The sequence below is a fragment of the Pollicipes pollicipes genome, unplaced genomic scaffold (assembly GCF_011947565.3).
Source record: "Pollicipes pollicipes isolate AB1234 unplaced genomic scaffold, Ppol_2.1 Scaffold_6686;HRSCAF=7923_pilon_pilon_pilon, whole genome shotgun sequence".
Classification (NCBI taxonomy): Eukaryota; Metazoa; Arthropoda; class Thecostraca; order Pollicipedomorpha; family Pollicipedidae; genus Pollicipes; species Pollicipes pollicipes.
This window is the reverse complement of record NW_023596921.1, coordinates 47,129,966-47,155,373: the sequence shown is the minus strand read 5'-3', so window position 1 is coordinate 47,155,373 and position 25,408 is coordinate 47,129,966. Positions and strand designations below refer to the sequence as shown.

Sequence of the window (25,408 nt, the reverse complement as noted above, 5' to 3'; positions counted from 1 at the left end):
GATGGCGGCATACAGAAAAGCGCGGGCCGAGCAAGGCGGCTGCGCATACAGGCAAGGGCCGGACACTGCCGTACGTGGATATTAGGCTGAGGCACGGTAGCTATGCGGCTGCCGTTAGCGGCAACACAACCACGGGGTACGAGGTCGTATAAGATTGAAGTGCACTGAAATGGCTTGCCGCCCGAAGTCACCGCGTTCATTATCATATCCGCCGTTAAACTCAACCCAATCGACTCGCCGGCCACATACATCTGCCAACACCAGTTGGTTCATAATGGGTCTGAAGACAGCGCGATACTCTTGCCGCCCTATTGCCAATAAGTCTCGTATGCGGGCCACCACATCATTGTCATTGTATTTTGATGGTTTGTCGCATAGATATCCAAAGCACGTTATCTATCTTCACCTCCAATTTCTATGGGATTGGCTCACTAATCACATGCAACCTCCGTAACCAGCTTTTTCGTTATCTGCACGACTTTTTCGATGGTCTGGTTGCCCCTTAGTACATTGTGTCCACCGGCCCGTCGCGTATTGAAGCATCCGCACTAGCTGCGCCACGCTGATGTGAAGCGAAGGTGAACCGGGCATCTCCAGATCTGCTCGCCTCTATTATGCAGCTTCCGGTGGGTGGAAGTCTGCAGTTGATTTGGGCTTTGATTACCAATCATTTCAATGTCGGGCGGTGGAACTCAGTGTTCACAAGGGCTGCGTTCTGTGGGGATCACGTGTCAAGTCTGCCGCAGAGCCGAGCCGGTATGACACAGTTCTTACGCGAGGCGCGTCCAGAAGACTGCCGCGCGAACATGTTGTCTCGAACCTACCCCTGGTGCCAACTAGAGGATGGCATCGTGATGTCGCCCGGTCGTGCACAGATGCCCGCAGCTCAAGAAGGCCTCCAGGAGCACTACCGCACCCATGGCATTGGCCGACACGACCCTGGGAGCGTGTTCATCTCGACTATCGTGCGGCGAAGGCTTCGATGTTTCTCATTCTGGTCGACACTTACTGAAGTGTATATATATATATATATATATATATATATATATATATATATATATATATATATATGATTCCAAGGTCACCACTGGAGACTTCGTGTGTCATTTGCCACCTGGAGAGCCCCTAGGGTTATTGCCACTGACAAAGCGCACGGTTTTGTGTCGAGAGTCCGGGACATTTTGTAAGGGGACTGACACCCGCCGTCTTCCTATACCGTGCCTGTCACAAATCCAAACGGTTTGGCGGGAAACACAGCGCAGACCTTCAAAACGGTCTGTGTAAGCAGAGTGTGGGATCCCTTGGAACAGAGGTTACGGTTCCTGTTTCTGTACCGACCAACACCTCATAGCATCGTACTTTGTTCGCCAGCAGAAGTGTTTTTCACAAGACGGCCTCGTGCCCATAAAGATACCGTGATCGCTGATAAAGGTCAGCACGTTCGTGGGCGGCAGGACGTTCAGAACACATACCGTGATAAGGGTTCTCGTGAACGGAATCTGTCGGCGGCCGGCAGGGTACACGCATTGGCCGCCGACCGTCTGCCCAGTGTGGCAGAGTGCAGCTGGGTACCAGGTCTTATCCTACGAATGGTGTACAATCCACAGCCGAACTCGCGGCGGCAGAAGCATCGTCAAACGTACCGATCACGTCCGGAGGCGCTAACAGCGCTGATCCCGTACGGCGCTTCACTCACTCGCCCCAGCCCTGCCCTTCCGGACAACCCAGGTCGGCGATGTGGCACCGGTCCGGGATTCCGAGCCGACGCCGGCATTGCCCACGGTGGTGCTGCCCACTCCTGTGCTGAGGACCGCGCCGGATCCTATTCTGGGTGACGGCTCTCCGGCGAGGGACTCGAGGACACCGCTTGCCCCAGCGTAACCCTAACCATTCCGGCGGACTCATAACTCCCAGATACAGCCTCAGAAACCGGGCCAACGTACGGCCCCCACACTGACACTAGGACACAAGGTGCAATGTTCGATGTGGTACGGCACGTGCAAGATTTGCGCTTTATTAGCGCTCTAATGCTCCGCCAGTGCGTTGTTGTTTCGCTCAAGTTGTGGCTTGTGACCATGGTGATGGAGTGTTGTGTTGTGGTGCACAACGTCGGCGTCGGGCGGCCCGGCTCGCCAACTGCCTGGCCGCTGTGCACACGGCCGGTGAGTTTATAGCTTCGGGGCACCGTGTTAATGTCCAGTGACCGCTTGACCGAATTCTTTGGGTCGGAGCGCCGCGTCTGTAACGCGGCGGCTGAGGCATGTGGGACCGCGTGGGCCGCGACAGCAGATAGAGCGAAACACTCCCGGACAGCACGGCTCTGCTGTCGTTGCGATTTAGGGCCCAGACGAGTCAAGTCCTGTTCGTACGCACATGTTGCTTGAACGGTAGCGCGGCTCGCAAGCACAATATCGTTGATTTTTCGGGCTAGGGGGCGGTCGACTCGTTTTTGTTTTGTCCCTTGCTTGACCTCAAACGTGACGGCACGGACAGGCGTATGTCATGCTATGGCCAGGGAGTTTGGACCGCCGGGGATGCACAGCCACGCACTGCGGCACCTGGACCTACCCATTGGTGAACGACGTCCCAGGAAAGATCGGGCCACAGCCGTCCGTGGGGCACACCGCGTCGTTGAGACGTGGTGAGCGCCAGGCCTAACCGACGGTGGCGGGATGTACGGTACGAAAATCGCTCCCACCACCGACGCTTATAGGAGGGGTGACCAGGTAATGAGTCGTCGGACACGACGGTCACGCCGGGATTCCGGGACGCGTCACCCGGGGAGACTGTAAGCCGCCAGCGCCCAGCGCAGGCCAACCTGTCTGCGTGTGGCAGATGAAAGGGAGTGGGGTGACGTGGACACCAGCCAACGGCTTTGCTTGAAGCAGGTGCGGGGAAGCACCGAATGCATGAATATCGAGGGGACTGTTTTGCAATCCTCGGACAGTCAAGCTTGTGCGTAGTCCGAGCGCGCCCATTGCCCCTCCCCCCCCCCCCCCCCGTTCCCTCCCCGGTCGAGACTTCTGCTTGAGCAACCCTTTCCGTCGAGAGACCTTTCCGATAGAATTGACAGGGGCCCCTTGGAGTCACTCCAAACCCAAGTAAGGCAAGCAACCCAACGATAACCACGCCATTTTCCTTTCCATAAACCTCATCCTAAATAGGCCTGCAGAGTCCTGGCGATGACTAGACAAAAGTCAAAAGTCAATACGTCAAACGACACAAAGTCCAACGTGAAAAGTCAAATGGATGAGCACCAAACAGCAGTAAGCTAACAAGACAACAAGTCGATTGTCCAAAGGTCAAAAAGATAAAAATGGCATGCAAAAGGTCAAATAGGCAAAAAGTCAAGAGGGATAATAGACAAACTGGCAAAAGTCCGAAAGGATAAAAGTCAAACGGCAAAAGTCTACAGGAATACAAGTCAAAAAGGCAAAAGGTCAGAAGGAATAGCAGTTAAATGCCTTGGTGCAAGGATAGACTAAACGTTAAAAGGATCAAAACTCAAAAAGCTAAGTCTAAACTTAATATATCAAACGAAGTAAGCCAACTGAACGAACGTCGAAAGGTCTCAACCGCAGATGAGCGCGAGTTAACAAGGCATAAGTCAAAATGAAAGAACAAGCCAAAGGAGTACAAGTCCAGAGGATACGAGTAAACTGGAACAAGTGGGCCAGGCAAAACGTCAAATTATCGGGACTAGGCGGGTCCTGGGAAATCCTGGGGCAGTCCTCTGCGACAGGCCGCCTCCGCTAAAGTCGGGGCACTCCACACCTTTCACGCGGCGTGTGCCAAGAACACCCACGCTAAGTTTTTTATATTAAATAATTGATATAGGTTGTGATACAGGGCAGACGGGTGAGAGCCGGCAGCCAACGAGCTCGTCTCTCTCCATAACAAGGCTGGTGTAGTGAACAACGAACTAAGTACGTCAAAGATAGCAGTTCGCTACTTGGAGTTTTACAGCACGTCGACAGCAGTTCGCTAGTTAGAGAACGACTGGCTTTTCAATAAATCACTCACCATTACTTACAGACTACTTACGCAGAGCCCACGAAAAAGCGCGACCGATTTCGACTCTTTCTTTTTCCCATAGCTGTCAAACACCCCGCTGTTCAGTAACCACGTAACAACAAACCGAAGTATGTTCAACGACGCTCTGCTGCTTTTCCCGACTTCCTCCCCAGAGTCTAATACATACTCGTACGGCTAGAGTCTACTAAAAAGGCCGCCGGCCCGCAAATGGTAACGCAACAACGTGAGAAGGTACAATCATGACCTTGATCTACTACTAACAATTTTACACAACCGATAATAATAAACCACCTCGGCACATCTAGTCATCGTACTACGTTTCCATTGCCCTCCGTAACACGAAAAGCGGGGTTTCATTTCCATGCCCGGACGCCGCAATCCCCGCGAAAAATTCGAGCTCCATTTTCGCCAACTTAGGGGAGGTTCCATGTCAGTACTACAACAAAAACTCTCGCCGACAAGAATGCTACGGCATAATTTGTACAGGCAATACTTTAGCAAGACATTACTGCTTCGCGACTAAACCTATACTGAAAAACTTACGCTCATCATTCCTTCTATACCTCACAATTTACATGCATAGCTTCTACACATTACTTCTACCGCAAAACCTTATACGCGACATAAAAACTTACTGTTCAGAACATTTTTTGAAATTCTTCAAAATAACACCCTCAAGTCGTAACTCATGCGCAACAATACTTCTACTGCAAAAAATCATGCACGACATAAACTCTACACGACAAAATGTACTCTTCGCAAATGTATGCCCATTATTACCTCTACTGCAACAATAAAGTAATCACTCATATGCGACTTTACTTCTACTGCAAATACACGTGGCATAAGTGTTACACGACACAACTTATACTTCAAAAAGTTATGCTCATCATTACTTCTACCACAAGACCTTATACAGCCATTGCTCATAAACGTCATGAATTCTTCTGCAAAGCAGGATCATGGCATTAGTAAAAATAAGCAGAACGAATGAAGTGTATGCTTTTGCAAGACATGTTTTGTTGTGCAGTATTCATGTCGTGCGTGGGTTTTTGCAACAGAAGCAATGCCGCGCATCAGTGAAGACTGTATAAGTGAGGACGTGTTTAAGTTTATAGAGCATAAATTTTGTTGCGCAGCACTGATGTCGAGCACAAGTTTTGCAGCAGAGGTAAACTCGCATATAAGTTAAGTCTGTACACATTTTGCAGTAGAAGTAATGCTGCGTACAACCGATATCGGACAGTGTTGAAGAACTTGACGTTTCCTGGTATAATGTATGCCAGGAAATTGTGTACTACAGGATTGTGACCAGGCAAAATGAAATATTGTGTACTCCGTCATGATGCAACAAGAACAGCTTTTGGAAAAACTCATTTTACCTTCTTTTGTCAGGACAAAACAAAACCAGAAGGTGCAAAAGCTTGAGGCTTGCTGCTTCCATCACGAGCCATGTATTGATAACTGCAAGAGCACAAATCTTGCACCCAGCAAAGTAAGATGCCCAAAAGCTGGCAGCCTGCGTTGCCACCTAGGTATATGATAAACCATGTATGGAAATGTGAAAAATAAAGCGTGTGAATGTTGAATGGAGTTGCCTTTGAACAATACCGGTAAACAATAAACGGGTACCAGAATCGCACTGGTCTGTAGATTAGCAAAGCTCTCACTTCCTACGCCCTACGCAGACCAACTCAAACTTAAACATGACTTAACCTGCCATTGAAGACGAACCGCATTAATTGCCAAGAATGCAACGAACATTCATAGAAAACCGCACGCCCAACCATCGACCGCAGACGGTCGCCTACCCACGCGCCACCACTTTGTCATGGCAATGCAGATAAAAGAATCACCCGCAATTCAGCGTCGGAAACGTCTCAACTATTCAGCGGCCTGCGCTCGCCTCCCATACTAGGTTGGAGGTTGAACATAGCAAAACTCTCCAATTTATTTTAATGATTCACCTCCTCGAGACTGATTTGCCAAGAGCATAAATATTTTGCTCGCGCTCATGTCTCGAACAGATTTATAAACACCGGGAGGGAAGCTGCATAGAGATAGACATCACGGTTATGAAGGATTTATCTGTACTCATGCATAACAGTCATGTGTGGTACTTCAGGCTTTACAAAAATTCCCTTTAAGCCGAAAAACGCTGCTATAAATAGCCAAAAAGATGTTCGGAAACAGCCATCTCACTCCGGCAAAAACGCCAGGACACCAGAGTAACATGAACCCCTAACTTTGGCCTGGCAAATTAAGGAAAAGGGTTTATTCGGATAAAAACATCAATTAATTGCGACATAAATTATCCTATTTCGCAATGATATCGGTTAAAGCGCATCAAAATCCATTAATACCTTGCATTATCTGCCGGAGCCAGCGGAGTGACTGGCTCTGGTCCCTTTTGGCCGGCCTGCACGGGTCTGTCAGGCATTGTACTTGCGCTGGCTCGGTAACCCGATTAAGAGTGCTGCTTGTCTCTATTGTTCGGGTGGGACGTGCAGGGCCTCGTGTGCTGACCGGGAGTGGGAAGGTGGAGGGCATGAATGTTTAACTGTTTTTAAAAGCAGTTACCTGGTGGAGCGTGAGTAGCGTGACCGCGGTGGGGCATAAGTAGCGAGATCGTGGTGGAGCATGAATAGGTGGCCGCTTGTGACATGTTCATTTGCATTTTTTTTTGTGTACCGTTCTTGTCTGGCTGTGCGTATCGTACCCACCCTCCATTTCGGAGGGTATATAAGCCCGGTGTGTAGCCACCCTCAATTTTGGAGTGTTTAAGCCCGAAGCGTAACTGCTCTCCGTTTTAGAGCATGTATACACATGTATACACATAAGTTGTAAACCAATAAATTTGCACGTGTTTCATAGTACAGGATACGAGACTGTGCTGTTTCAGCGTGCCATGCTTAATGCTGAAGTTTCCTTTCATTTAAAGTGCTTTTACATGAATTGCTGTATATGAAAAGTGGCGCTTTTGTTGAGTGCCAAAGATAACTTAAATACAGCTGTAATGACCCGCAGCACTTGGGATAATTTTGTACACCACTGTAGAAAATTTGTACTCTACTACTAGGAAAGTTTTTGAAATTCAAAACTGATGTCGGGGCACTTTTGTCGGTACCAGTTTTTGCCGAAGCACTAGAGTCGTGACACCCTTCGGGAAGTACGTTCAGCAGATACACACGGCTCTTATCGGAATCAACGCATCATGAAAAATGATCGCCAGTCATGGCACTTCGCATCGTACGGAGAGCCCTACCGAACCCAATAGTCCGCGCAGTCACCAGGTCGCCAAGTGGCTGGTTCCCAGTGACTCAGCGGAGGGGGGAGGGCTTCATCGACTACACCCAGCCAACCGAGAACAGGTGATGGCAAAAGGTCTTTAGTGTTGTGGGAGACCCTCTGAAAGCCTTTGCTCCTGGTGATGATCAGGTGGGTCGGCGATAATAGCATGACATGATGACAGGTTTTGACTGATAGCCCATCCTACTTGTGTCCCTTTATTTTCTATCCATTTAGGATTTTTGCTCATTTGAAGTTGTATTTGACTTTAACCCTCTTGACTTTTTACCAAATGACCTTTCATTATTGTGATGTTTTGCCTTTTTGCCAATCTAGACTTGACTTTTATCCCACTTGACTTCATCAATTGATTTTTATCATCTGACCTTGTCTTTTTTACTTTTCCCCTTTAACTCACCTTGGCTCCCAGAACTGAGCCCTTTTGAAGTGGGACACTTTTAGAGGTGACTTGCCTCAGGATTCAGGAGTATCTTTCTGCTCAAGGGACAAACCTATGATCCCCTCCAGGACCACAGTACCATGGTTCATTGCTTATCAAGGAGAACCACTTTGGGTGTTGATCTTGTGTTTAGGATCCTTTTGTGTACCACAACATTATGTGAATATTGCAAAATGCACAACATCTACATGCCACCATACAACATATAACTTCTGGATTTAGGCACTCCCATGAGGGGTGTCCAAGTGACACTATTGGCATATGCCTTCCACTTAAGCAATTTTTTACATTGCTTTCCATGCTACCTACATGCATTAAAGGAATGCTGACAGCCAGAAATCAAGCCAAACACAGGAACAAGCTTACTGAAAACACATGAAACTGATATATATCACATTTTCAATTTTACATAGCTGTGGTGCACCAAAACAAGGCTACCAGTAGAGATGTTGGGTTACTCCTTTCTGTTCATTGCAAAACCCTGTAAATGATCATTTTAGGTCACAAACCTTTAAAGGATTCACAATTCCTACCATTTTACTCAATGCACATGCCAGGCTAACTGACAATGCCTTCAACAAATGTCATAACCAACAGTGATATGGCTTGAAACACATGTTATACCAAGCATGTCCTAAGTCATGGGCATTGTTGCAGCATTCAGTGCATATGCAACGTAAGTCTGAGCAATAAAAGTTTGATGCACAGTTATCATCATTTTCAGCTCAAAGAAAACTTTTCTTTTAAGGAATGATAATGTTCTGAAGGTAATAAATTAAAACAAGGTACTAATCCAAAGGTAATTTTGGGCAAACATGTTAAAAAAATCCAGACAAAAGTGATATGAAACTTTGCCACAATTCTATCTGTCTGTGGTTCGGCTTGCATCGACACAAGGTTAAGCCCAATGATGTCACATACTCTTGGCACAGAAAATGGATCCTTTGGCAGACAGGTACTTGAGAGTGTAAAGGCAAATCCCCCCTCCCCCCAATACTTCGCCAAAAAGTATATTTCTATTCATACATGACCTTCTTTCTTTTCAAAGTCAGGGGCTAGAATCCCAACACACAAGAAAACCAAATGTCTGCACCTGTGCCGATCGGCAACGAAAGTCATTCGAAGCTGGGCAGCGGACGAGCCTGACAGCCATTTTGTTCATATTTTTCTGAGGACGTCACTAAGCCAGTCCGCAAACCACGACATCTCTCGTTGAGACCATCCACCACGCCCCTATTCGTATCCCTCATAGCCTCCCAAATATCAAAAGATGTACCGCTGAACCAACTGACAAGCTTCGGATCCTCTACACCTCGAACGCGATCCCCAACCCATCACTGCATGTTTGCGTCACTTTGGCCACAACAGACTCGACCTCGTCTACGAATATTTACGCAGCAATGCCATCGCCATGTAGAAGGCATTGGAACCAGGCACACCAAACCGCATAGAGCCTCGTCTGTGTCACGTGACACTATCGTGTTCAATAGATTGTATCACGTGACTGTTTCGTAGTGGCCGCACGATCCATAGCAATGACCATCCCTGTTCCAAAGTGGACTGATCCAAGGAGAGCGGGGTAGCTTGCGAATGCGTCCCGTGCGAAAATGGCACCCGTGTGGGAGAGGTCGTGGAGTGGTGGTAACTAATATTGTCAGGTTAAATAAGTTGTTACAGGTAAGAGCACTCCTGCGAGGTTAAGCATTCTGGGTATTACTTGTCGTGTCTGGTAACTTGTTTGGAGGCTGGACGCGGGCTAATGTGAAACAAGAAGTTGTAAGGCAACTCCGTTTTACCCATGGATATTATAAGATGATGTCGGTAGGGCAGCGATATTTCTGTGTTGCATCTCTGAGTCATCGGCGTGCATGGTACTCCCAGTCGTCAGCGTGTTCATGACTGAAAGGTAGGAAAGGAAAATAACAGCTAACTAGTGTCATGTTTGTTTTGTAGGTAAGTACAGAGTTGGTACACAATGGAATTTGAGAGGGCACTGTGCTAGGATTGGAGGAAGTTTGCCTGGCATTTGATTTTAGTAGTTATGTTCTGTAATTTTGACATGGTCAATGGAATGGGCATGTCTTATATGTATGAGCTGCAAAAGTGGGTGGGGAGGATGTTGGTATTTACGGACAGCAGGTTATTTATTGCGCACATGGCAGATTGGCATGCCAGCACCAAAGTGCTTCAAGTTTTTGTGTGCTGACAGCAAGTTTTCAAGGTGTGCCAAATTTTTGGTGAGACTGTCCTGGGGCATGGTGAGACATAAGCTTAACCTCATTTAGGAGAGGTTTTACTGGTGTCTGGCCAGCAATTCCTTAATGGGGGGGGACCTCACATTGTTTTCAGCATATATTGTACATTTTGTGGGTGGTGCTGAGTTCTCACAGAAATTGGGCACAATTTGAGAGTGCTGTGTTGTGGGAAGCCAGTGGTAATGTGTATGGTGGGGTGAGTTAAATGCAAAGTCAGCCAAAAGTTTAAATGTGCCACACTTGTCTTCAATATTTGATAAGGTCCTTAATTGATATTATTGTTAACTACTATTTGTAGTTATATTGTTTGGTCCTATGTGCCATTGTGCATGCAACTCACGTGCTGAAATCTGTGAACTATATTTGTTTTTGTGCACAAAATGTTTGCAAGCAGGTGCATTTTCATGTGTTGAGCAGCCTAACCAGTTTTGAACAGCTGTATACCATTTAGGCCTGGAGTGGAGACCCTGATGCTGTGGACAGGTCATTCATTGTATATAGATTATTGATACATTTGGAGCATATTGTAAATTTGGTATTGTAGTGACTAGATGAAGTAGTGGAGTCATTTTGGTGTGAATTGGACCCTCCTTGGACATGACAGGCATGCATAGTGGGAAGCTGCAAGGTAGATCGACAGGTAAATCTTTCACCTGTCTTCTCCATAGTCATTTTCCCTCACGCTGAGCAGGGAGGCTGGTTGCACCATTTGGGGTATGACTTGACCTGCTTGAGTGGCTTGTCAACTGGTCTGCACCCCTTTTGCAGACTACTTGGTTAGCATATTGCCTGACATTTTTTTCCATTATAGTGAATGATTATGGACCATGTGCTGGGTTGTAGTTTCTGATTCAGTCGGGGACTCTTGCTCTCAAAATTTGTTTTGTTGTATGTTTTATGTGGGCTTAAGCACTCCCAAGTTTGGCTCCAGCACCAAAGTGATAGAAGGTTGCCCAGATCTTGGGAAAAATATGTTTGTTAGTATACTTTGGGGTTAGGTTGTGTCATTGTCACTGTGTAGTGCCTGCTTCTACTTGTTTTGAAAACTGCTCCTGGCTAGATGCTCCTGTTTCAAGCCAAGTTATGTGCAATCTTTAGAGAAATGAGCAAGCTGGCATAGGGTAGTTTTGTGCTCAGTTAACACTATTGCTTTTATGTCAGAAGTAATAAGTAGTAACTAACTAGTAAACTAACTTAACTAGTAATGAACTTTTCAAAGCAGAAGGCTGCAGAGTTTTGATGTGAATTGTATGCCTTTGGTGAGTGATGATATGATTCAGTGTCATATAGCATAAATATACAATCTATAACCACAATGACAGCAATGAGAAAAATGGTAAATGGTAATTTGTAAAAAAATATGGCAAAGTTATCTTACCTGATTTTCTCCAAGCCAAGCATGCTAGTGCAACAGAGCACATCTTAATAAAAAACTAGAGTGGATTTATCAAGCATATGACACAAACTTTTCTTGTTGCGGCAATCCCGGAATGCACAAGATAGCTGCAAAATACACAAAAGAACAAAGCATTCAGTGGTGGGCGTGAGACAGTTTCTGATCTGTTATTCAGACATCACACATTGTATTTGGAATGCTTGTCATGTTTATAAGTCTGAAGGCCAAGGTCAGGATGCCCCACTTTCAGTGTCCAACATATTTTTGACAAGCACAGGTAGTGGGTACTTTCTACTTAAATAATGTGGGCTCCAGTTATGGTCCAAAAGGAGGCCAAAGCTCTTTCCATGGAGTCTAAACTCATCTCTATTTAAGTATGAGGTCTTCTGATCCTGTAGCCTTCTTGGTATATCTTTCCTGAACTGATGCAAGGAGATATATCCTCATGATCTCTAGTGTTCCAGCAGCATTCCAAAATTCATCCAGAATGGGGTGGAGTAGGGGATATCATTTTGTACTACCAGAATTGAGGCTCTCATGCTGCTTCTGTGTGCACAGTTTATTGACTGTGTGTTTCCCCTGTCTCTCCCAGCCCTGACCTCAGACCCACCCAGCCAATTTTCCAAGGCTGAGGTGTCTGGATTCTGGGTTGACCACAGCCAGGTTCTATGCTGATTGGCTGATTTTGGTCAAGGTGAGAACATGATCAACATGCACACCCCTTGCACCCCAGTGACTAAAGGTTGAAGAAAGGTAGACACAAGAGCATGTAACTTGGCTTTTGATTTCAAGCTACAGCCCTTGTTTCATCCCATGTCTGAGTGCACAACACTAATACTATGCTAGACACAGGATATTGCAAGAATGATAATGAGCCTCTGTGCTGCCATCTGTTCCTGATTGGTTCACACTGTTCATGCCTCATAGCTGTTGCCTTGTCTCCCTATATGACAACCTAATATATTCATGATGTGGTGGGTTGTGGAGAGGCATGCTTAGTTTCAAATTGAAATTTATGTGATATGATTTTAATGCATGAAAGTTAAGTGCATGTTTAATTTCATGCTAAATTATTTGTGCTGCTTTGATTATTCATTACAGAAGAGCATTAATTCAATGTTGATGTATCTTTAATAGCAGTTTCAACAGCTGACTGAAACAGTCTGCCATAGCCAGGTTTTGCAAATTGAAACTTGCTGGCCATAGGTACTGATTGCAAAAACTGGCAGGAACTCAAGTGCTGCAGAACATATAAGTTTATTGGGCAAAGTGGAGTAGGAACTTAAATGGCATATAAATATTATTGGTGTTTGATGCATTGAGCATTGATGAGCTATGGTCAGAATGGGGACTGGCTGGCAAAAATTATTAGGAAGGTGCAAAGAAGTTATTTGGAAGATGGTAGTTTACATGAGTCAGGCTGTATAAATCATCCCCATTCATCCTTGTAACATAATCTTGGAAGCAGGGGTGGAGCTCACAGTTACCATTCACTGATTACAGGCCAGGTGGGACAAAGTGAGCTGGCAGAATTATTAGCACCGAAGCATGCAAAACTTAGCTTGCTTTTCACTACTGAATGGCAGTAATCTTTGCTATGCAGAGATTATTACATGCTAGCCAGTTGATCATTTACATGTTTTCAGTCATATTACACATGGGTGGGCCAGATAGGACCTGATCAAACTAAACAGAACTGTGCAGTACTGACAGGATGGGAAGGAGCTGGCATGGTTGGGCAGAACTGGATGTGAAGATGGATGTTGGTTGGTATATTCTGAGAGCAGGTCTTGTCATGCTTAACTGCTGACCACCTTCCATTCCACTATGTGAAACAAGCTGTTCTTACTCTTAGCTCCACTTGACCAGCATAACAAGCACACAGTTATTTGCACATCTGAATCAGTACTTACCTTGGCTCAGAGTTCAGGAACACCAAGCTAATATGAGGATCTGCATGTGGAAAGTTTACTGTTGATTGTTGACAGGTAATTGTGTTTGTGGCAGGCAGATTGTGGACTAAATTGGGGGTCAATGCCCATGTTTTCCAAGTTGAGTTTGGAAAAGATACCTTTGTAAGTCTGAAAGACTTCTGAGGGGAATATAATGAACATGTTATAAGGTTGCATCTGGTTCATTTTTTACCCATAATGAAAAGCATGGACCAGTTCCAATTTGGCAGTGTTCCAATTTAGCATTGGCCAAATAGATAATTTAGTTGTAGTTTTTTTAGTTAAGTTGAATAGTTTTTTGTGCAATCACAACACCTTATTTCATCTGTTATGTTTTCTGATTCCATATGTTTCATATGTATCGCGCGCGGTGCGGTGCTGCCGGTCGGCGTATGATGGTGTGATACTAGACTCGTGTCACCACTAGAGTGGAAATAGGTTCGCTGTTGTGTCATCACTATGCGCTCTGTTTTCGTGTAGAATGGTACGGACCCGGCCGCACGAACCGAGTTGGACGAGTCCAATGTGGTTGTAGCCTCACTGAGGGGGAGGACACGTAAACAAAGCGCTCTGGTGTGGGCGGTCCGCTTTGGGGTTGGGTATGCCCACCGCCAGTTTTGACATGTGGGAGCAACGGAGGGGGGTGGGGGATGGATTGGCCTGCACATGAAAGTTAATGCGATGGACTAGGAGTGATGGATGGTGTATGAGGACCGTGGACTGCACAGTAATGAACCGAGCAAGTGGGTTTTGGTGGCTATTTGGTGGCATGCGGCAGACATATGGTTCGGCCACGGGCTGTCTTTGGTGTGACAGCGTGTTCTGAGGTATAAGGAAAACTCAACATGTGCAGTGCCCGGGTTCACCAGTGAAGGGCTGTTTTGACTCAAGGGAGATGCACGGCCTTTTGTCCGCGGACAAGCGTGCGCTGTTGGTGGTAACTGGGCTGTCCGTACATGATCCAGGGCTATGCGAAATGAACACAATAACTGATTCACTGTGGTGCGCAGGCGGGCGCGCGAGCGCGGTAGCGTCGGCGGCTCGGCTGTGCCGGCACCCCGCGCGGGCGGTGTGGGTCCGCCGATGTCACACCGCTACCCGCCACCGACCGGCGGGCGCCGGCACTGTCACGCGCCGCCGCCGACCGGCCAGGCCGGGCCGGCCGCGCGGGTGATGCTGCCCGCGGCGGCCGGGCTCGTCCGGCCCGCGTGCACGAACACGCGAGCGAATGAGCCGCCGTCAGACGGCGTCTCGACGTTTGGTCGGTGGCGGCTTCTAACGAGCGCTGCTCCCCTGGCCGGCAGATGTCCGTGCCGAAGCTGGCTGCGATGTTCCGGTCCCACCGCACGTGCAGCCTGCTCGAGTCGGACGACCGTGCACTACCGCAGAAGTGATATGAGCGCTGGACTATGGAGTACTGGAGCGGATGGTCGGGCGCGGCTGGCGGCGGCGCCGGCGGCAGGCCGCCGAGCCGCGTCCCTCGCTCCTCCATCACACACAGCAGATGCACGCGTACGCCAGCGTCAGGTGAGTGGCACGGCTTACGCGCCCGCTGGCTGACCCGTCGGGGAATGCCTGGCGTGGCTGAAGGTGTGGCTGCGCCTGTCACAGAGGCTCGCTGGCCCGGCTGGCGCGGAGGCGAGCCATCGCTAGCCTGACTCGAATCGGACAGGTGTGAGGGCGCCGCGGGTGGATGCAGAATCGGACGGGTGTGTGCGTGCCGCAGATGAATGCGGATTGGGACGGGTGTTTGGACGCCGTGGACGGATGTGAGCGGTGGGACGACAGGAACCTGATGCACGTCTTGGCGGAGATCTGATGTGTTGTTTGCTTGTTCGGTCAATGCATGTCTCGTAAAAGTGTCTGATCAGCTGGCTTAAACTAGTAGCATCGCCTATGATAGCGAACAGGTGAAACGGGGGGTATCGGTATTGTGCACCATCTGGTTGAGAGTAGCTCAGTTTTTGGTTGCAAACCCACCATTGGGTGTGGACGAGTGTGAAGGCTGATTTTCCATCAGCCCAAGTATGTACTGTGGGTGGCCCCGCCGCCTGAAGGGGAATCAAGATATGATGTTTGCGTAGTGTGTCACTGGGGTGAAAGTGACGACTGGGGACCTTCGTCGGGGAGCAGTGGCTGAGTCATGCAAAGCGGGATCGAGTTGGGGCTGGCGTTGGCCGCAAGCCACAGCCGTTAGCTACTGGGAAACGGCCAGCCAGCATCAGCCACTGAGACTGGCGTTTCTCTTGTTAAGGCGTAGTGGCGTGGCATTCCCACTGCCGGCTAGATGAAAAGTGCATTGTGTTTATCTCCGTGTGAATGGTTTGATTGTTCAGCTGTCACTGCGCACGACTTTGTGCCGTGACGGAGGTACGTGCGCGACAGGTCTGTGTCCAGCTCGGGGCGGGAGCGTGCGGCGCAGGCGGCCGGCTTCCCCGCCCCCTACCAACACGTGCTGCAGGACCACAACTACGGCGCGCCGCCGCCCCGCTCGCCCGAGCCGCTGGAGCCTCCACCGCCACCGCCGCCGCCTCTGCAGCCTCCGCCCATGCCCACGGGCGTCGTGGCCTCGGCCGTGCCGGCGGCGGCCGCCGCTGCTCCGCTGTCGGCGCCCCCGCCGCCTGCGCCAGCGCTGTCGCCGCCGCCGCCACCGTCGCCGCCGGCATCGCCGCCGCCGCCGCTATCGACGCCACCGCCGCCGTCGCTGCCGCCGCCTGCCGCGCTGGTGGCGTCGTTCGTGGCCGCCGGCACCGTGGACGACATGGGCCTAGTGTCAGCGGTACCGGCGGCCGGGGCCGAGCCGGACGACGGCGAGGAGACGGAAACGGCTCCCGAGTCAGAGACGGTGGACGACTCAGTCACGCGCTGCATCTGGTGAGTAGGGCAGCGCCTCAGTCACGCTGTGACAGTTGCTGCTGCTCGTCGACGATCAGGCGTTGTGAGATGGGAAGTGACTTGGTATGTGGTGTCGGGGAATAGTGGTCATGGCGCGGTGTTGACTGTGCTGGCAGTCGAGCATGGGTCAAGATCGTTCAGCATGTGAATGTCTGTCGCAGTCTGGGAGGTTGTGATCACTGGTATTTGTCGAGACGACGCGGGCTGGTTGACTTCCGTTTCCGGCCGGCAGCGACTTTGAACATGACGACGGCTACATGATTTGCTGCGACCGCTGCTCGGTGTGGCAGCACGTGGACTGCGTGGGCCTGGACCGCACCTCCATCCCGGACGAGTACCTGTGCGAGCAGTGTCAGCCGCGCCGGCTGGACCGGCGGCGCGCCCGCTCGCTCCAGCTGCGCCGCCGCCAGAAACTGCTGACCGACTCGGACGACTCGCCGGACTCTGGCGGGGAGCCGACGGCGGCCGGCCGCCCGGCCGGCGGACCCCGCGTCCGCCGACCCGTCAAACGGAGACAGTCGCGCTTGGCGCCGGCCGCCGGCCAGAAGGCCGCGAGGCGCCGGCCGCCGCGGGCGCAGCCGTCGCCTCTGCAGCAGCCGCAGCCGCAGGCGCAGCCCGAGCGGACGGGCCAGCCGCAGCAGCAGCCGGCCGAGCGCAGCAGGCTCTCCGTCAAGAAGGTGAGGTCTACCACTGGGAGCTTACTGGCAGGGTAATCGGTGCTGAGGGAACACCCATTCACTTGTTAAGGTAAAGGGCAGAACTGGGAGCCAATCAGCAAATCAGCTGCAAGTTGTGAGGACAGGTTGGCTGAATTGTAGAGCGCTGCGATGTTGATGCCCAGTACCACGAAATATGGACGCCGGTGTAAGCACTCAGTTTTGGTTTTGGTTGCAGTGCAAGCCTGAGTGAGCAAAGAAGCTGCTACGGACTGCTGGCAACAAATGTGTAATGAGTAACACTTGTGCAGGAACTGTAATATTTTTTTTTGCGGTGACGTTTGTTGTGAATGCCCTGTTTATTCTCCAATGCACGCCGGGCCATTGGCTGTCCGTGCAATGCGACTATCTCGGCTGATATCCGTGTCGGACGTTGTGCGGCAGCGGCGCCTACCGAGGAGCAGTGGGCGCACTCGCCCGGTCAGCGACGCCGGCGCCGAGGGCTGGTCGCTCGAGCAGCCGGCCCGCAAGCTGCGCTGCTGGATCGACGAGTACGAGGACGCCGTCACCAACCACTACTCGGCCGAACTGCGTGTCCGGCTGGCCTCGATGCGGACGGGCGCCGTGCCGCCGCCGCCGGCCGGGCCCCAGCGCTGCGCCGTCGCCACGGTGGGCCCCGACGAGCGGGGCCTGGTGGCCGCCCTGCCCTTGCTGGCCAACACCACGCTGGTGGAGTTCCGAGGCCGCTGCCTGCTGCATGCCGAGTACCGGCAGCAGTTTCCGCTACAGAGCAAGCGCTACCAGCCGCACGTGCTCCACTACCGGTTCCCGCGTGACGCGCTGCACGTCTGCATCGACGCGCGCCAGTACGGCAACGTGGCGCGCTTCGTGCGCCGGTCTTGCCGGCCGAACGCGCAGATCCGGCACGTGGTGGACCGGGGCGCGCTGCACCTGCACGTGGTGGCCGTGAGCGCGGTGTCGCGCGGCTCCGAGATCACGATCGCGCACGACCAGCCGGGCAGCCGGCAGCTGGTGTGTGCGTGCGGCCGCACCGACGGCTGCCCGGTGGCCGCCTGCCAGCCCACCAACGGCACTATCAGGTGAGAGTTGGCCCGCGCCGCTGCCAGTGGTCGGGGCCTGGTTCAGCGGTCGGCATCGGAATTTAATCGTGCTGAGTTCATGTGTAGGAAGTAAATCCTGGACACTGAAGGCAACTGGAAGCTGTCAAATTTTGTTTCAGATGTTCCATATTTGGGGCACAGATCACAGCAGGCATCTCAAAGCAGATTGTCCGTCTTGATAGCTATTTGTTGGTTAGGGCGCCTGCCATCTGATAACCGCGAATGTGGCGTTCGATCCGCGCACTGCGGGCTTAGCAAGAATGTGGAATAGGCGTGTGTTGGCGGATGCAGACGGTTGCGGTTGTGTTGTGGCTCGGGACATTCACGAAGCCGGGACGCATCCCTGTTGTTTTTACGACTCAGTGGTGGGGTGCAGCTGTTTTGCCAGTCGGGGTCCGCTGTGCAGTATAGTTTAATTTTGCGACCGAAGTCGGGTAGTGCTTGGATATTAGTCATCAAACACGGCAAATCATGTGGACAGCTTTGCCCTGGCACTCACACCTGCAGAAAACGTATCGTGCAGCGTTGTGGAAAAATGTCTGCTCGGAAACTAGAGACATTGTGGTGTTAAACAACATTCACTCACCTCTCCCCAGTCCCCAGAGGCTAAACCAGTCCCCCCCCCCCCCCCACAGATGTTTGCAAACAAAACCGTGAGGATTGATCACACAAGGTGCTCCCTCCTTCTCCTGTCAGGGTTAAGGTCAAGTTGTTGGAGCCCTCCAATGATATTTCCGCTATACTGGGACCAAAGCCAAATATTCTACTTGACCGATGTAAAGGCTGGAGCAGGTGGGAGGAAGTTCTCACGAGGATCGTTTGGCTTGCACACGAGACTGGGTGGAGTATTCTGTACGGCAGGCAATACAAACAGTGGTTATATGTATGTATATATATATATATATATATATATATATATATATATATATATGTATATATAATGTACTGAAATGGTGAAAACAGAAAGTGCTGCAGATTTCCAATCACGGGCCCATGAATGGTGGCCTTAGCAGCCAATCGAAGTAAGCGCGTGCCCGAAGTTACGAAACAAGAGTGATGTTCTCTGCCTTAGGCCGCGAGTCTCTGCAACCTTAAACTTGGGACAGCGGCTGGTGTAATGTGTTCTTCGGCTGGACGGCGGCTTAAAACTGAAGTGAAGTGGATGTTGATTGGCAGCGGGTTTCCCTTTGCGCTTATCCCAATATCATGTGTCACCAGATGGTGTATCTCAGGATGCGAGCATTGGATCCATTGCCATACTAATTGATGGATCGTCGTCTCGTGTGGTGGGGTTCTCCGTCACTTAGTATTGCCACTGGCTGGAAGTCCAGGGTAGTGGTAAGCCATTTTCATTTTCTGCTTCGAAGCCAGGGTTCTCCATTTTGGTAATCACGTGATTGTGCAGAACTTGTTCTCAGCTCACAAACGCCGCCACTGGCCCGCGGTGTAACCGCAAAGCCTTTCGGAGTGTGCTTTCCCCTTCAGCGCCGTGCTGTTGTGATGGTCTCCGCTGTCGCGCTGCGCGCCGCCTCTGCTGTGGCGCTCTGGCACTGAGCCGGCCGACGCTGCCGTGTTCGCAGCAACGGCAAGACGACTGGCCCGGCCCGGCGGCGGCGACGGCGCAGCTCCGCCCGGCCGCCCACGCCGTCGCCTTCCGCGCCCTCCGGAGACGAGTCGAGCGAGGAGGGCCGCGACGCGCCGCCGGCGCCGCTGCCGCCGCCCTCACCGCCGCCGCCGCCGCCGCCACCACCGGTTTCGCAGCAGCCCACGCCGCGCAAGAAGTCCCCGCACCGCTCGCCGGCCAAGGCGGCCGAGCCGCGGCCGATGTCCATGTCGCCGGGAGAGACGGCGCCCGCCGCCGCCGGCTCGCCCGCCACCAAGGACGAGCCCAAGAAACTGGTGAGTGGCGCCGTTACGAGGCTGACGGGGTTGACCTCAGGGCGGTGTTGGGGTTATCTGGCACATGTGGGCACCGGATGGCCTCCCGCTGGTGGCAGTAGCGAATGTAGAGAGCCGTTCGCTTGATGGAGGATCTGCTCTTGGCTGTGTCGGTCAGTTGTGCTGCCGTCAGCTGGTGGCGCTGGGGTTGGTGCGCTGGAGTCGGCACTGGCCCGGGCGTTGGACGTGTGTGGTCGGGTGTGTGTGCGCTCCAACACCGGCCCGTGCCTGTCAGACGCGCGAAGAGCGCAAGATCGAGGCCATCATGAAGGCGTTCGAGCGCATGGAGAAGAAGCAGCAGAGGCAGCAGCAGGCGGCCGCCACCGGTGACTCGCCCCGCAAAGCCAGCAAACAGTCGCGCGATGACTCGTCACGGAACAACTCTGCCGAGGAGCTGGCCAGCGCCGCCGACAGGAACGCCCGCAAGAGGGGGTGAGTGGGACGGCCCGACAGCAGTGGTGGGAACGAAGAACGGAAATAGTGGCGCGACTTGAGCGTACATCATGCCAGTCGATGCCTTTTAGATGGAGCGGGTTCGGACATGTGCTGCTACCGAACATCATAGCGTTTGCATGCCGGGCTCACCAGGACACCATGTTGTAGTCTTCAGTAGTGCCGGTGACATGGGCTGTTGGATGGTGGCGTATGGTGCCTGTGTGCTGCCCGTGGCGTGTGTGTCGGCGCCAGGGCCGGTGGTGGCATGCGGCGCCACCCGGCCCGCCTGTGACGGCAGTGCGGCAGCCGCCAACCGCGCTCTGTGCTGACTCGGCCGGCCGTTCCAGCCGCAAAGGCAGCCGCGCTCGCCTGCTGTCGTCGCCGCGGCGCCAGTCGGCCGCCGACTCGGCCGGCTCGGAGGCGCTCTCCGGCGACGAGGCGCCGCCGCCACTGCCGCCGCCGCCGCCGCCTCCGCCGCCCGCCTCGGCGCCCTGCTCCATGGCCGGGCCGCCGCTCTCGGCGCCGCTCAGCGCACCCGTCTCCGGGCTCAACGCGCACGGCTTCCGCTTCCCAAAGACGAAAAAGGTACCTGTGTGCAGGGCGTTGGCCGGGCCCGGGTGTTTGTTCGGTACGGACGAGGGTCGACTGAGCTGGCTGACAGGAGGGCGCGGGGCTGGTCAGGATGGCATACGCCAGCGGGGATGTCACCACAGCCGGTCACGGTGTGAATCCGAACGCAACAGAATTGCTTGACGGCGTGCTTTTGTCTCGTACATGTCTGGGACTATGGCGTGTTTTAGCTCGTTGCCTCGTGTTTGGGGCTTGGTATTTGACTGGCATGCTTTCCACGCAGTAAGTCCCCGCCATATACTGACCCTGACCTGTGTCCGGCCGCTTCCGCCAGATGCTGATGACCGAGTGGCTGAACGAGACGGTGGTGACGGTAGTGCGGCACGTGTCGGACGGCGGCGACCCGTGCGAGCTGCCGTCCATGTACACGCGCGGCGCACGCTCGCCGCCCGTGCAGCGGCGCGCCAGCCTGAGCGTGGGCCCGGCGCCGGCCGCCGCCAGTCCGCCGGCCGCTCAGCTGGGCGGCTCGGCCAAGAAGCGGTGGCTGCGCCAGGCCATCAGCGAGGAGGGCGAGCCCGAGCAGCTGAACGGCAACTGCGCCAGCCCCGTCAGCCGGCCAGGTGACTGCGCCGCCGGGACCTGACCCGGCTGACGCTGATGGCACACGCCGGCTCCGCGGCGCACAGATCAGCGGAGATCCACGCCTGTTCTAAAGACGCGACGCAGAGAGACTAGGGATGCGATTGTGTCCAAAATGTCCGCATGTAGTCTGGCCCACCCGAGCCTGGTAGGGTCTGGCCCGCACAAACCGGCTGTGCCACCATGCCGACTCGGCGCTAACTGGCGGATATGAAGTTTGTACAGTTTTCATTTTGCATTTTTCTTAATTTTAGACCTATACAGGAGACGTGCATGGAACAACGCGTCAGGGCGTCTAATGCACAATATTACTTCATGCCAGTGATGCTGCTTGGAGAGCAGCGATATGGCACTCGGACTATGCAAGTTGTAAAGTACTAAACTACACCTTGAATGGTGGTACCAGTTTCCAAGTATGAATGAGAAGGAAAAAGGCGTTAATTAAGACGTCTTCCCGTCAAAATGTACCACCCAGTTCACCCTTGTTCTTGTGTTAACAATAGGGTAGGTCTGCTATGATTGCCTGCATCAGCTGATGACATTGCACTGACAAAGAGTAACAGACTGCTGGATGTTCAAATCGGGGACGTCGCCTCATTGTATAACCCTGTACACGAGCATAAGTTATATACAGTTCTGGGGGATTGGAGACATTTGGTACGCGTACAACCCTGTACACAACCACAAGTTATATACAGTTCTAGGAAAGTGGAGGCATTTGTTACGCGTTTAACCCTGTACAAGGGCGCAAGTTATATACCGTTCCAAGAAAGTGAAGACATTGGTTACGCGACAGCGCCCTTAAGGCCGAAATTCTGACCCTTGTATGGTGTTTGCTCCCCGTGGGTAGATTTATCATGCAACAATATGACATGATAATACAAATACAAATAAATTACCGCACGACAGCTTCCCACTCTTGCCACTATCCATGCCTGCTGGGGCTTTTTGCGAAAAAAAATAGGATATGAATTTGCCATAATGGTGTTGTGTTTGGCAGTGCACTTTATTTTTGAAATTTTCTAGGAATTATGTGCGGGAAAAATAACTTGCTCGTTGATCTACCGGTCTGCATTTCGAAAATTGTCAACCCACAAAAGCCATCCGTGTCTGGCCCACCACCCCGGGCGAAAGTCACGGGTTCTTGCCGGGTCAGATTGGATTGTGCGTCCCGACAGCTCACTTCGTTAGAGTTCCTTTCTTCCGATCCACCCACCCGTGGCAGGGTGGGTTCGAGTCCAGGTGCTCGCTATTTGGGCTTGACAGGTGCGGCCTGCGGCCGGCGGCGGCGGCCGTGCTGGAGGTCAAGTGGCGTCAGAGGGCAGGACGGACCGCGCCGAGTATTATGCCGCGTTAAAATATTTGCCGCCAAATTTTGCCGCTGACCTGGAATTGTGCGATCGGATGGTAGGGGTCATGGCTCACACAACGAGCACTGCTTGGCGTGAGTTCTGCTCCCGGCGGTCCATCCATTTAAAAGGTTGGAAATTTTTGCTTCTATGTTTATAACTGGTGGCAGGGTGGGAAAAAAAGTTGTGCCTGTTATTCAGACTCCTGTTTCGAATTATGTTCTTGAGCCCAGGCTTCAGTTCCTCAGCTGCTGATACCGGTTGTAAAGAACCCGCCCATAACTGGCATCTTTTAATAAGTGACAGCAAATGTACTCAATGTACTATATCTGGCTTCGGTGGGATGTTAGAACAATGCTTTAATCATATTTTGGGCAAGAAAAAAACTGCCTCCTGTTGAAATCATGCCAGCCAGTGGTTTTCATGAACTCCATTTTTTGGTTTTGATTCATGAATTTCAATTTCATGAACATGTAGCCTGTCATTAAAGCAGATTAAATTACACCTAAGAAAAGAACGCCGATATGTCCTATTCTGTCCGTGACTCGGAGTTGAGTACAGTCTGCGTTTCTGTCTTTGAGTCTGAGTCGAGTACAAAGTCCGGACCCGTGTGTAGCGGCCGCGGTCTCACTGACGACCTGCTAAATATGTCACTGTTGTACGGCCAGTGAAACTCGTCGATGGTTTAGATGACATGTGGAGGGCAGCCGACCTGCTACACATGTCGCTGTTGTGCGGTCAGTGACACTCGTCGATGGTTTAGATGACATGTGGAGGGCAGCCGACCTGCTATACATGTCACTGTCGTGCGGTCAGTGATACTCGTCGATGGTTTAGATGGCGTGTGGAGGGCGGCTTCAATGTTTTTTTAAGGGCAAAAAGTGCGCACAGTAACAACAGCTTGCAGACCTGTGTCTTTTATCGCGTCTATACTCGGCTAGTCATCGACTGTCGACTGTGCGGACGAAGCTGTTGCGCCATCTAACACAGATTGCTCGTGTGCTCCTCAGAGTCGCCGGGCGCGACTGACTACTTCACGCCGCTCAAGAAGCGCCGTCTGGCGCGCAGCTCGGTCTCCAGCGAGCTGACGTGGACGCCGCCGCCGGAGTCGGGCTGCGAGCCGCCGGCTCTGCGCCAGTCCCCGCTGGCGGCGGCGCCCGCCGACGGTCGCGCCGGCCCGCTGCCGGACGACGGCGGCACCCCGCCGCCGGCGTCGGCACCCACTCCAAGCGAGTGGACGCTGGCTGCCGGCGTGCCGCCAGGACGGACGGGCGGCGCGGCGCCGGCCGCCGTCGGCTCGCCGTGCCGCTGGGAGGGTGAGCCGTCGCCAATCACCAGCGAGCAGCGAGAGTCGCCGCTGAAGACTGAGGTCATTGTGGCGACGCCGATGCCGCCGCACTCACCGCCGAGGGTGGAGTCGATGCCGCCGCACTCGCCATTGAAGATGGAGCCGATGCCGCCGCGCTCACTACTGAAGATGGAGCCGATGCCGCCGCGCTCGCCACTGAAGATGGAGCCGATGCCGCCGCACTCGCCACTGAAGATGGAGCCGGTACCGCTGCGTTCGCCCCTGAAAATGGAGAGCCAGGTGTCTGCAATGAACCTGGATGTCCGTCGCCCCCCACTGAAACTGGATGTCCGGCCGTCGCCGCTGAAGTTGGGCCTGAACACGCTGCCGACGAAGGTGGACTGGGAGGCGGCTCGTGCGGCGGTGAAGATGGCGGCGTCGCTGGACAGTGAGCGGGCGACCGGTTCGCCCATCAAGGCGGAGGCCGGCGTGCCGCTGCTGGACCCGCCCCCCGGAGCGGATCAGACCGAGGCGCAGCCCGGCTCGAGAAGCCCGCGCCGCCCGGCCGCTACCGCGCCAGCGCCGCTGGTTAAGGAGGACCTCGCCGCCCAGTGGCCCAATCCGAGTATCGTAACGCTTGCATCGCCCACCAAGACGGAACAGCTGTGGCTGGTGCCAGAGAGTGGTGGTACGGGTTCAGTTGCATCCCCTGGTAAAGTGAATCCAAGCCCCCCACTGCCGTATGTTTGTTTCAGTTCGGGGACGTCGCCCGCTAAACTGGACCCTCGCGCGCTACTGCCGTCACACTTTTCAGCGAAAGCGGGGCCTGATCCGCTGGCGCCTGGTACACAGGCCTCCGCCGCTGGACTGGATCTGTGTGCGCCACCGCCGGACGCTGGCGTCAGTGCACTGATGTCGCGCAGGTAAGCTGGAGCCCCTCTCGCTGCCGCCGCCGAATGTTGCCGCCCCGTGCGCGTCGCCCGCCAAACTGGGCCCGCGCGTGGTGCAGCAGCCCAGCGTCGCTGTCGATTCGATGTCGTCTCCAGCTAAGCCGGAGCTGTGTCCGGTCGGGCCGGGTGCTGGCGTTCCGTCGGCGGCGTCGCCCGCCAGGATAGACTGCGGTGCGCCGCG

General features: G+C 52.9%; 1 protein-coding gene and 1 long non-coding RNA gene across 2 annotated transcripts; both read left to right on the top strand.

The window, feature by feature from the left end:
- Window positions 1–9,344: 9,344 nt before the first annotated feature.
- On the top strand, window positions 9,345–15,955 carry LOC119107159 (uncharacterized). Its single transcript, XR_005095214.1, has 3 exons — window positions 9,345–9,460; window positions 14,691–14,913; window positions 15,772–15,955. It is a non-coding gene; the product is annotated as an uncharacterized LOC119107159 (long non-coding RNA).
- A 120-nt stretch (window positions 15,956–16,075) lies between these two features.
- On the top strand, window positions 16,076–25,392 carry LOC119108446 (inactive histone-lysine N-methyltransferase 2E). Its single transcript, XM_037232016.1, has 11 exons — window positions 16,076–16,260; window positions 16,514–16,808; window positions 16,920–16,958; window positions 17,382–18,037; window positions 19,639–19,957; window positions 20,232–20,428; window positions 20,779–21,016; window positions 21,336–21,621; window positions 24,000–24,132; window positions 24,328–24,965; window positions 25,388–25,392. Exons 1-11 carry the CDS (start codon window positions 16,148–16,150, stop codon window positions 25,390–25,392), a joined length of 2,919 nt encoding a protein of 972 aa, XP_037087911.1. The 5' UTR covers window positions 16,076–16,147.
- The last annotated feature ends 16 nt before the right edge of the window (window positions 25,393–25,408 follow it).

Excerpts from the sequence above, each read along its gene's own strand:
- LOC119108446 (XM_037232016.1), top strand. The coding sequence starts at position 16,148 with ATGGGCCTAGTGTCAGCGGTACCGGCGGCCGGGGCCGAGCCGGACGAC. Across the intron at positions 16,261-16,513 it reads TCAGTCACGCGCTGCATCTG|CGACTTTGAACATGACGACG; the intron begins GTGAGTAGGGCA and ends TCCGGCCGGCAG. Across the intron at positions 19,958-20,231 it reads AGGACGAGCCCAAGAAACTG|ACGCGCGAAGAGCGCAAGAT; the intron begins GTGAGTGGCGCC and ends CGTGCCTGTCAG.